The sequence below is a fragment of the Coenobita brevimanus genome, chromosome 108 (assembly GCF_032717465.1).
Source record: "Coenobita brevimanus isolate Jiangsu-jjx chromosome 108, ASM3271746v2, whole genome shotgun sequence".
In the NCBI taxonomy this organism is placed as follows: domain Eukaryota; kingdom Metazoa; phylum Arthropoda; class Malacostraca; order Decapoda; family Coenobitidae; genus Coenobita; species Coenobita brevimanus.
Window position 1 is genome coordinate 3819630 of NC_137061.1, and position 13066 is coordinate 3832695.

Consider the following 13066-nt stretch of genomic DNA (forward strand, 5'->3'; position numbering starts at 1 on the left):
TAAATATATATACACTACTTATGTTTCACCCCTCTTGTATCACAGCTCATGTCTATCAGACACTTTATAAACATACTGAACCCTTTTCTCTTATTCTGTGTCCAGTTCAATACAACTTAAAAACTGTCCAGAGTAACCAGTTCTTCACATTACTATTTTGATGGAACTATCATCATAACCATCATCATCATCATCCAATCCTATGTTGCCCCACGTGGAGTGTAGGAGCCCGGGGCTAGGCAAGTTGGTCCTGACATTTAAGATGAGAGTGACCAGCCTCACTCATCCCTAAGTGACATTACATGAGCAATAAGCCCCAACCAATCCTAGGACATAAAGATCCACCTGCTCAATCTGACTGGAGTGCCTTAATTACCCACTAAACCACCAGGCGCTATAATTTGGTTATACGATTACCTCCCAGCGTTGTAAATAGTTTCCTGGTGTACAGGAAACCATCTGGCTTGTAACTCATTGTAGAGTAACCCATAAGCAGAAGGAAGAGGAAAGAATGAAGGAAAGAAAGACAGAAGAGGGAGTGTAAAGTCACCCGTACGGAAATCTATAACCAGATGCCACACACTCAGATCACTCGCCACTCCATTCATTCACTTAAAGACAACACACAGCTGCATGCACGGCCTCCTGACATCCACCCTTCTGAATCCTATCTCCCTCGTGAGGACAGGGTCCACCTGGCCAGGCTGAGATGTGGGCACCATCTAGGCCTCTTAAGCTACCAGAAGAGGCTGGATAACTCCGTCGCTGATGCATGTCCAGGATGCAACACAGCACCTCATACTATCAAGCACATTATGGAAGACCGCACTGCACACAATCACCTATGCTAACAACACAACATACACTCTTTGAGAGCTCTGTGGGAAAGCCCGGTCTCGGCCATGGCCTTCCTAAAGGACTCGGGGCTGTTCGGCCAGACTGCCTAGGGAACAACTACTACTACTACTACCAGATGCCATAATCACGTAAGGGATGGCTGTTTGACTTCGAGTTACTTGTTTTATGGGGAGGGGCACTAACCCTCTGCCAACCCACTTGTTGACAAATGGGGAACATGGATGGGTTGGTTATATGCTTCCCACTCAGCACTGTCAATGATTTCCTGGCTTACAGGAAACCATTAGGATTATTACAAAATGCAAAGTCACATGAAGAGGAGAGAAGAATTTTAAAAGGTGACAGGAAACATGGGAGATATAGGAGGAGAGGAGGGCAGATACAGAAAAAGAAAGATAAAGGTTAAGGAAAAAGTATGCAGCACTTTATCATGTGAGTGGATAATGGTTGCCACCATCTATAAATTCATTAAATTTCACTAACAGAAATACATTTCCTTAGGCTTTGTTACTATAATTTTGTCCAGAGCATTATATTACAATGCATTTGCAATTCACACAGCTGCAACAGAGTTTTACCTCTTACTGTAAACTGGACTGTAGTTCATTTCATCTAGAAATACTCCAAAAAATTCAAATATCACATTTATCAGATTCCCTTTTTTCCAGTCAGTCTGAAAAGTAAGACTGCTATACTGCATTTTCTTAGCTGACTGTAACAACTAACTTGAACAGAAACAGAAATTACCATATTACATGCTTAATTTTACACAAGAACAAGCAATTCCTACAATACTGCAGCTGAAGCCCAAAAGGATGACATGTACAAAAACATGAACACTATACTGTATTGTACACTCACCCTCTTACTACTTACCGCAAAAGTAAATTTCCTTGTACAAGTTTATTCAAAATTATTGTATCATTATTACAATAGATATCATCTTCATTTTGATCTTCCATTTCAAAACACACAAGCTGATTTATCTTCCTCTCCTGTAATATTCACTGCTCTTCTTTTGTTTCACTTACAAGTTATTGTTTTCCTGTCCTCGCACTTAGGCAAAAATAGACTGCAAAGAACACCAGAAAGAATCAATACATGGTCCTCTATATCCTGGTACTGTGTCAAAGCACATGAGACATGGTAAATCAAATGTTAAACTTATTTGCATGTACAGTATTATATTTGGAAAAGGTTATAGTGTACTTCTCATCTAGATACAGTATTATGATAGTAAGTGCATGAACAGGACTGTAAAATTCCAAATTGAAGGCTTCTTAACTTTGTCACAATGCTCTAAATGTTAAACAACATCATAATATTCTTCATTAATAATGCCTGGATCTGAACAATCAGATTCCAGTGTCTGTGTTTAGAGGCAAAATTAATAAAAAGATGGAGACAATGGATAAGCAACAGAGAAAAACACCCACAGTCACTCCACTACTCAAAAGAAGCAAACTGTACATGCACCAAAACGTGGCGATGATATGGTCCTGAACAGGAAGTTACATCCTGTGTCCATTCTTTACTCTTAACCTTATCATCATCCACTTCCATGAACACCCTCCATAACATTTCAAGGACTCCATTTGAAGACATATATGCATGTTTTGAATATTGTACATCCATACCACTTCAATATACTTCTCTTATCAATTAAACAATATCACATCTCACACATCTTCTTCCATTTCAACATTCTCATAACTTATCTATTACTTATGTTAGTCACTGTGCTTTGGTCTGTAGCTGTTTTGAAAAAGGTAAATTTCCATGGCAAGCAAACCTAGAAAATTTTCTGTTACTCAGTTTCTGGTTTTCACTCTTAGAGTAACGTTACATGCAGCATACTGTCTTGCAGAGACATTCTGATGTCTGCATTAACCATCACACTTTTCAGAATACAGTACTATTGAATTTTTCAATTACAGTATGACCTATAAACAACACTCTGATTCCCACTAGGCTGCCACATTATGGAAATTTGCATTATGAAAACAATATAGTCAATGGGAGAAAAGACTTCAGTCCAAATTTCCCTAAGTGTCACCTCTGATGACTCCCAAAACCCTGACCTGACCTTCCCTACCTTAAAAGTATCAAACATTCATAATGAAGCCAAACATCACACTGATAAATATAAAAAGATACTTAAAATGAACTACGATGACAGGTGGGTATGGCATGAAGGTGAAAGGAGGAGTGAGAATGGATTGAGGAGGTGCACAGTGGTCCTTTATGTACAGTAAATTCTTGTTTTTTGTGGCGTGGATGTTCCACCAAAACCGTGCGAAACGCGAAACGTCGAATTGTGAAGTTACGAATCAATGGGAAAAATAGAGGAGCGTTCTGGTGGGACATGTACCTACCCTATCAGAAAGTACTACAACACCAAACAGGTGCTACCCAAAATTAAATGAAGAGTGTTTACTAGTGCTAAAACAGCATAACACTATAAACATGTACCTGAAATGACATTAAAGCTGTTATAAAGAGCTGCAACACCAAAAATCTTTACCAGAAATAAAGTGAAGACTGGCCTGAGTGGCAAGTAAAGGTGTGTTGAGGGCAAATGAGCTAGTTCCCAGTGTCACTAAGGAAAGGCTGCCACTTTTCACCAGATTATTTAATTTTCGACATCAAAGTCAGTTAACTAAACCCCAGTCATTTTATGTTCCTTCTTTGTCACAAAAAGGATGGGAGAAATTATAACAACAATATTTTACTCACTGCTACAAGGAAGAGAGGCTGTAATATAGTCAAATAGAATAAAAAATTGGTGGGCTGAGTCTACCACCTCTGTATTGGGACGGTTATTATTCTTTCCTTCCTTAAATATCGATAAGCTTTATTTTACATCCATTTCGGGTATTTGTCCATCAAAACAAAAATAAACAGTGTTACAAGAAACATGTAACAATTCTTTGTTAAGAAATAGTAGCACAACACGGCTGAAGATCGTGTTATGATCATAAACAATAACAAACTCATGTGTGTCTACTGCCCAGCTGGACCTGCTGTGTATTCACGATACGGCTGAAGATCGTACGTTACGATCATAAACAATAACAAACTCACGGGTGTCTACTGCCCCGCTGGACCTACTGAATAAAGATCATGGAAAACTGTTACATAGAAAAATGGACAGTGCCTAGACTGAGCATCGGTACGCATCGTCTGCTGAGTGTCGATTGCCGGCTGGGAGCATCGAATTGTGGGGAAATTCGCGAATTGTGAGACAACTCGGAAACTTATTTCTTGCGCGAAAAATGAGGCGTCGAAGTAAAATGCATCCAAACACAAGGACTTACTGTAGTTACATGCCCCATGCAATGAGAACAAAGGTTATGCAGTGGTAGAAAGTTGTACATTTGGGTAGAGTAGTGCCTGCATTTCACATTATATATGTTCTACTTTTGTAATGCAAACTTTCTGGACCGGACCAACAGCTCCTCGTGTTGTACAGGTCTCTCACAGTATAACTGGGCTACATTGCATATTAACAATTGATCATAAGCTGAACACATCATAACATGATTCAATGGTGATACATTTCTGGAAACAGTCAACCATACAATCATACAGCACTGATAGAACCAGCACCCTCACTAGCTCCATGCTCGGCAGACATGATCACTAAGTTTTTAGTTTCTTCACTTCAGTTCACTTACTGCTTAAACTACAGCACCACACTACTGTTCAATCACTGACACTGCACAGTAACGATTGTGGTGGCTGAGTGATAGAAAAACAGGTGAGAGACGTAAATGTAAAATAATGCACACTAGGAGAATATGTCAGGAAAGGAACATATATGAGAGTGACTGAGTACAAAGGGCTGCAGCAGAAGGATGACTGAGTTCAAAGTGCTGCTGTAATAGGCAAGACCTGTGCAGATGACTCAAAACAGGGTTCTGCACAAATACACAGTCAGTCGTCTTGGAACAGACAAATGATCATAGACTTGCATGGTGGGAATAGCTCAGGCTTTGTAGGCGATCACAGCAATTGTAGAGTACTGTATATGCAAAAATGGCGATCGTACATCCCAGAATGGAGCCAGTCTAAAGATCAAATAAGTGAATGATGGCAAAACAGTTGACTGTAGTAGTAGTAGCAGCAGTTAAGTAACCCCAGCTTGTCTGGCTGAACAAACCCAAGAACTGTAGGCATGTAATCAACCCCGCAGGGACATCTCATGCAGTGAACCAATGTGTCCCTTGCAGTGGACAGTGATTCATCACAGCCAGGCACAGGAAGTATAAAGGTTTGATTCCTAGATGAATACTGCATCTGTGTCTCCACCCAAATAACAGGGACACTATGGTGGGCTCCACATCGCCCCATTATTTACTTATCAGCCAATGCTGTAAATTGTTTGCTGGGTTACTGGAAAACACTTGGCTCATCATTCAGAGTAGAATCACCTTAAGAAGAAGTAGGCAGCTCTACATTAAGTGAGTGGATGATGGCAGCTACCATCTACCATTACAGTAAACTGTACAACAAGGGAGACCTGTTCACAAATCGAGTCATGGAAACATGTACAATGGGTGATCATTCTGTACTACGTTGATCTCCAAAGCGCTTTACTGTCCATTTCACGAGCTTACACGACATGGCTACGAAATAACTAATATTATCAACTAAGGTGGGGGCACTCGCCATCCACTCACTCGATGTAGTGCTGCTCTCGGATGTCTGCACTTTCCTCTCCTCCATCCTTCTTTCCTTCCATCTTCATTTGTCTTTTTTTCCTTCATTCTTTCCTCGTCCTTCTGCTTACGGGTGACTTTACACTCCCTCTTCTGTCTTTCTTGCCTTCAATCTTTACTCTTCCTTCTGCCTGTGGGTGACTCTACACTGTGTGACAAGCCAAATGGTTTTCTGTACACAAGGAAACCATTTACTATGCTGGGTGGTAACCATATAACCAAATTTTGGTGCCTGATGGTTTAGTGGGTAATTACGGCTCTCCAATAGGATTGCGCCGGTGAAGGTTTATATCCAAGGGGTGGTTGGGGTTTAATGCTCGTGAAATGCAACTCAGGGATAAGCGAGGCTGGTCACTCATCTTAAATGTCAGGACCAACTTGCCTAGCCCCAAGCTCCTACGCTCCTCATGGGGCAACGTAGGACTGGATGATGGATGGATGGATGGATCTCCAGCACTTTACCTCCAACATGTACTCCATGGCTCAGCCTGCTTTCCCTCCTGTCTTATCTTGCATAACCAAACCTGCAGTCATATATTTTCCCTTCCACTATCAACCAAGAATTTGCATTTATTATTAATTTATTATAAAATATTGCATTTATTATTCATTAAGGGATCTTTGTATGCAGCATGTGTTAGTACTGTAATCCTGAATGGTACCGAGACCTCGGCAGTAAAGGAAGAGGATATTCGCATGCTCAAAAAGTACTGAAACGACAATGATTAGGAGGATATACAATGCGTCTTTAACCCCTTAAACGCGGATCGTCTCATTTGCGACGCTCGGCCAAAAGGACATAACGGCGGATCGTCGCATTTGCACTTCTAGTAAATTTTGAATAACCGCGGGCAAGCAGGCTCCAGCTGGTATTGTCTATCAGTACCACCACCCTCTAGCTACAACTAGCATACTTTACCTTTGTACTACTGACCTCAGTTGTTGCCAAATATCGCGTTTTCCCCACGTCCCCCCCCCCACCACGGCCCGGCCAGCCTGGCTGTGATACATGGCAGCGCTCTGCGCGCTCAGAACTGTAAATCTGCGATCTCCTCTCACAAGCAGTTTATGCTACTAGGAAAGGCTTGTTTCCCCAGTTGTAACACTAGCTTTTTTTCTCACGGTTTGCCCCTGTTTAGTGTCAGTTTACTGCAGGCTTTCAAAGTGACATTATGGCGAGTTCTAGCTCTTCCCAGTCAGTGCAAGCGGCCGACAGGAACGAGAATAAAGTGGCGGGCGTAAGGCAGAATAAAAAGCGCGCCGTGGTGATCTTTTGGGAAGTGATATGATTGAAATTAATGTAGTATACATGTTTTTAGCTGTGAAAATGGAAATGTTTGTTGAGTGACGGGAAAACCGTCGCCACAGTGGATGTCGGCCGTACACTCCGTTGATTTTAGCCTTATTTTCAGTGCTTATTGTACAAATACGGATTCCTAACTACCTTTACGTTGTAGTATAAAGTTTACTGTGACAGAATGAGGCTGTGGTAGAGGGGAAACCAGGTTGCTGGAGGTGTGAAAGTGAAGATTTGGTTACCCAACTTTGCAAGTCTCCACAAGTCCTTGGGTAGTCCACGAAGGCTCAACACCTGTCTCTGGAGAAAGCTGAATGTAAGTACTATCTGTCATACCAAGTATAATGTTCTAGGGTTAATCTCTGATTTTTGGCGAATATTTTCCTACAGGTACTCAGACCGCGATACAACCCCGCCACTCGGGGGGGAAACGACTGTACACGGCCGCGTTTAAGCGGTTAAGCGTGTGGCCTAGGGGGACTAAGTTTACTATGGAAAAGTTGAAAGGTAGGATGGGACTGAAATGTATCGGTGTTGGGATGAGGAGAAGTAGACTGAGATGGTTTGGGCATGTGGAGAGGATGGGGGATGATAACTGGGTGCAGAAAGTGAGAAGTGCTAACATGAGGGGAATAGGGGTAGGGTTGTGAGAGGTACAACAAAAAAGACCTGGGACGAGGTCATTGTGACCCCAGGGATAAAGGACTGAACAGGGAAGCTGCCAGAGATCGAGAAGCATGGAGAGTCACCATTAGGTGACCAGGGCCGACACATGCATGAATGTTGGAGCCTTTAAAAACTAAACGAAACTAAACGATTAATACATTCTATAAAACTGATCACCTTTGGCAATCATTCTTACTTTATGCCAACAAAATCCAGACCATCAACCAAATAAATCAATAATTTCCATACATTCCCTTCTAATTCAGCTACAATGCCTGCTTTCCTCACATTCTATCAATCTCTCTCTGTCTGTCTATAACCAGATACCTTAATCCTAGAAGTCAACCCAGGGTGGAGGGGTGCAAGGGGAAGACCACACAACCCATGGTTGGTGCAAGTTGTTCTTTCCTGTTGGGAGATACTTACTTGAGGAAAAGTCACTGCCTAGAAGCTTGCACAGAGGGACCCCCATTTGTAGAGTTAGATGACTGAGGCTATAAGCCCTACAGCATTTGCCTTAAGTGAGTAAACTCAAGCTCACTGAACTTTATGGAGCTAGGCAAATTTGAACATCAGCAGCCAATACACGGGTTATAGACAATTTGGCCCTCTTCACCCCTACCTATTCATCATATATTCCAGCACTGTCATCTACTCCCAACCCCCTTCTTCTCCTTTTGAGGCTGGCTGTGATGTATCCTTGTGGTGCCCCAGTGCAGTATGAAGCGATCTGTCTCTCAGCTGCCATTAATACCTACATTTTCCCATGACAATATTGGTAATCTGGGTCTGATTCTTCTAATAGCTGCAAATATGTTTGATGAAATCATTTTTTGTTTTCGTTTTTTTTAAGGTTCCAACATGCTCGCATGCGTCGACCTCAGTCACCTAATGGTGGCTTTCCATGCTGCTTGATCTACAGCATCCTCCCTGCTTAGTTAGGTCAGTTTCAAAGGGTCACATCAAGATAAGCCTGGGGTCACAACAACAACATACCAGAATGACAGGAAGTGCCTGGACAGCAAAGAGTGTTGAAAATAATGATCACTTGATTACTCCCCTTTGCAGATAGGAAGGTAAAGACCTATTAATGACTGACTCATTTCTTTCATCCAGAACTAATATTACCTATTCATTACCAACACCACTCATTACAAGAGATAGCATTCTCTAAACTACCCTCACTCTGACAAGCTGTTTACTAACCTGTACGCTCTGTCCTGTACACTTATGACTTTCATTTCACCATGATATTGTGCTCCTTCTTTCTACCCCATCCAACTGTTATCTTTTCTACTGTACAAGAGATGTGACCAACCCATGAACAGTGATGCTTTTTAACTGTGGTAACTATACAGTGCTTCCTAATGTACTTTCATCCATCTTATCCATCCAAAATGGATCAGTCTTATACTTTCAACATGGAACTGTATCATGTTGGCATCTCAACTGAGACTTACTGACTGTGCCTGCGTGGGAGAGTATGCTGCTGGCTGTTGATCTGAGTGACTAGTTTCATTATCTGCCTGTAAAGAAAAACAATGCATCAGTTAGTCAATCTGTTCCATATACTGTAGAAGGGAAACCTCTACATAGGGATGATACATTGCATGGTATGTGCAGTAAGCTTTCTACCAACAAGGGAAACTTTATTCAAGCCAAAAGCAAAGCTTTACTTCATAATGCTTTTGTTGTTGCTGCTGCTCTACCTCTACATAGGGATGACATACATTACAATATGTGCAGCAAAGCTTCTAATTACATGAGAAACTTCATTAACCCCTAGGGTACGCAGTTCTCCAGCCTCGACTGCCCCCCAGGCCGCAAAAACAAGCCATTTTTTCGACTTCCTCGAAGGTTAAAAGTTTTATGCCCGATTTATAGAGCTTGAATTTACACACCTGAAAGCGCAAACCCCACCCTCCTAGACCCAATAGTTACCGAGCTATGGCCCGTCAAAGTTTATAATAGTTACCCATCACAGCCCCGGCGAGAAAGAAAATACGCTGCTAGCACCTGTTCCCTTCGCAACAATACGTATAAAAATCACCAAAATCAATTTTTTTTTGGTGTGTGTAGATGTTATAAACCACTGTAATATGCTCAGAAAAAAAATTAAATCGTGACAAACCCCCCAAATAAATGATGAATAAAAATTATCCTTCCCTCCTCTCCTCTCCTCATACCTCCAATCCCCTCCCTCCCCTCCCCTTCCCTTCCCTTCCCCTCGCCTAACCTCCCCTCCCCTTTCCCCTCCCCCTTCCCTTCCCCTCGCCTAACCTCCCCTCCCCCTTCCCTCCCCACCGAGCTGTCAAATCTAGCAAGGGAAATTGGTCATGAACCCCCCAGTAAAAATATGATAAATAGTAAAAATTATCCTTCCCTTCTCTCTCCTCTTCAAACCTTCAGTACCCTCCCTCCCCTCTTCTCTCCCCTCCCCTCGCCTAACCTCCCCTCCCCTCTGAGCTGTCAAATCTAGCTTTCGTTTCGTTTTGAAGGCTTCAACATGCTTCCAAGCGTCAGCATAAAATAAAATGTCTTTTTCAAGTGGGTTTCGAATAAAGACAGCTAAAATAATTGTGGTGTGCATATCTGTATGCAGACACCAATAAATTACAGGTAATGATTCAAAAACACGTGCTATAAAGCGTAAAAAATACGCAAAATACTCGAGGTAAGGCCAGGAGGGGGTGGATGGGGATGGAGGGATGGGAGGAGACCACCACAAGACACAAAGGAAGGGCCAAAGTGGAGTACAGGGACATGGAGGGAGGGTAAGGGGGAAAACCCTCCCCCCAGTTGACTGGGTGGGGGACGTGGGGGGGATCCACATGGGAGGGAGGGATGCATGAGGAGGGGGTGGGAAGGGTTGTGGTGGTGGTAAGAATGGTTGGAGGTAGGGTAGTAACAAGGTAGTAGAGCAGAGGAACGTGGCGAGAGGGAGGTGGGGGGTACACCCCCCACCGCCTGGTTACGGGCCTGGGTTCCCCCTCCGGTGTGTCCAACACCTAGTTCTGATTGGTTAGAAGCCATCTACGTCACAGCTGGGGTGGAGCCAGCTGCCGCCAGTTTTTTGTGGATGTTGTACGATCGGTGTTACTCGTCCTCTTAAGAAATTGGGCAAAAAGCCTGATCGATGAGATTAGCACTTCAGGGGTTAAAGCCAAAAGTAAAACTCAACTTCACAATTGTTGTTATTGTTGTTCCTCTACCCCAGTCTGTCTGGCCATGCAGACCCATCAACCACAAGAAAGAAATCCAATAAACAGAAGAACTCTATTACAGAATGCAGTGTTTGTGTGGCTTTATAGGTGTCATTCATAGACACCAATATAGGATGCAGATCTAAGCCACTTTCAAACATTACCAATCACTACTGGGTGAGAGGTAACATTTCAATAGTCCAGCAGTTTACTTAAGTGATAATGTAGGTGCCAAGATTCCATCCACCATGCACCATTAAAGTGAATTCTGAGAAACCGAGACCTTTTTTACCTCCTAACTTATTGATGCTATGCTCCTTCCTGGGACCCTACAATGGATGCCCCTGAATGATATCTCCAAGCTGCTCTGTCTTTTGTTCATTTGATCATTCTTTGTCAGTTCTTAACTCTCACCCATAAATTATTCCATTCTCTTTCCATCATGTAGATACTGGACAAATCTTCCTCTTGCAACATCCTCAATTGTCTCACATATAAATCATCATCACCACCATCATCCTGCCTCTCTTTTCACCTGGAGGTGGGATGAGGTAGTGTCCAGAAAGCAAGGATAAGGAAAGAATTTGGCAGTGGGAAAACTAATCAACATAGTGACCAATCAGAAAGGTCACACACCTATTTATTCAGCATTCAAGCCTCTGGAATCCTAGCTCCATCTCACAAACACTGTTTTCCACTCACAGCTTCAGAATTACCTATAACACAACGTCAATCCAACAACAGTCACTGTCTATGTGTTCATATCACTTCTGCACAGTATATTTTTCTTCATCCATTTGAGGCAAACTGGAGGCAGAGGAACATCAAGCCTTCTCTTCTGTACTGCATCATGCTATGATTACTACATCATATATCAGTACTGTACTTTGTTCACTTTCTTCAAAACCAAACCATAGATACTGCATATTCAAAATATCTATCATCCAATCTTTTACTGACTCATCTGGAGCAGGGCTAGGCTACTTAGCACTGACATTTAAGGCTTGAGTGACCAGTTGCTTTCTCCCTAGGAGGCAATATGTGAGCAATACACCCCAACACCCCTTCTGACGTAAACCCTTACAGGTCACAGCCATGTGTGGCATCATACCTCATTAAACCACACCTGCATCCACTAACAGTTACCACTTAAAGCAGTAAACATCCACCAGGGCAAAAAAAAAAAAAAAGAGGGGGGGGGACATGAAAATACAGTTATCCCCCATTTATCCAACATAATTCAGCCAAAGACCTGTTGAACAACAAATTTTTTGGAAAATGTCATACTACCCTCCTAACCCCTCTACAGGGGATGTAACCTCAACAAAACCCTACACAGGTCTCCCTGTCAATACACAAAACCTGCCTCAAAACCATTTTTCCGACGGCCACCTTTAAATGTTTGTTATATAATTCTTACACATCCACTCTTTACGTTAACAAGACAGCAATGATTAAAAATCAGGTTCCTTTATGCCTATTCCACCACAGGCCTGTCTCATCCACACTGAATGCTTGCTCAGTTACATGCATTAAAACTATTGTTATTTGTTATAAGTGTAACCGGAAAACCATTTACAATGCTGGTTGGTAACCATATAATCAAATTACAAGGTGAAAAGGAGTCTAAAGTCTGTTTACTGGGTGAGATGCAAATGTGGCATCCATCCAGGAACCAAAACTCCACACTTTTCCTCACTCCTTGCCGTGGCAACGTGCTGTCAGCCGCAAGGGAACATCCATTCACTGAACAGGACAACCCTGCAGGTGTGGTTGCTTGCTTGCAGTTAGGGTCTGCTTAGTCAGACAGACTGGTGTTGATCAACAAAAACAACACAATGCTTTTTATCAGCCTAACATTAATGAAACGTCACAAATTATGCAAATACTGTAACTGGGAGTTAAAGCTGTCTCCTATAAAACTGACAAAAAGGGGTCTAGAGGAATGTGGAGAACTTAATGCATTTTGACAAAAAGAACTCTAAAATGGGAAAAGTGAATGGATCCTACTGCAATACAGATCAATATACAGTATTAATATTAACCTGTACACAGAACTTAAACAGTACTGTACTAATGAGATTCCCAAACCTTGGTTAATAAGCCCTTCCTGTTGAAAAATTATAAATGAAATACCATCCATCCATCCATCATCCAATCCTACGTTGCCCCATGGGCAGCGTAGGAGCCCGGGGCTAGGCAAGTTGGGCCTGACATTTAAGATGAGACTGACCAGCCTCACTCATTCCTGAGTGGCACTACGTGAGCAATAAACCCCAACCACCCCTTTGATATAAACCTTCACCGGTTCAATCTCACTG

At 42.4% G+C, this 13066-nt stretch overlaps 1 protein-coding gene across 1 annotated transcript in view; it reads right to left on the bottom strand.

The window, feature by feature from the left end:
• The window catches only part of LOC145416880 (uncharacterized), a 151069-nt gene that overhangs the window by 117138 nt on the left and 20865 nt on the right, over positions 1 to 13066 (bottom strand). The window contains exon 4 of the mRNA XM_080285746.1: positions 9003 to 9068. Within this exon, the coding sequence (XP_080141872.1) occupies positions 9003 to 9068 (66 nt within the window). The remainder of the gene's footprint in view (positions 1 to 9002; positions 9069 to 13066) is intronic.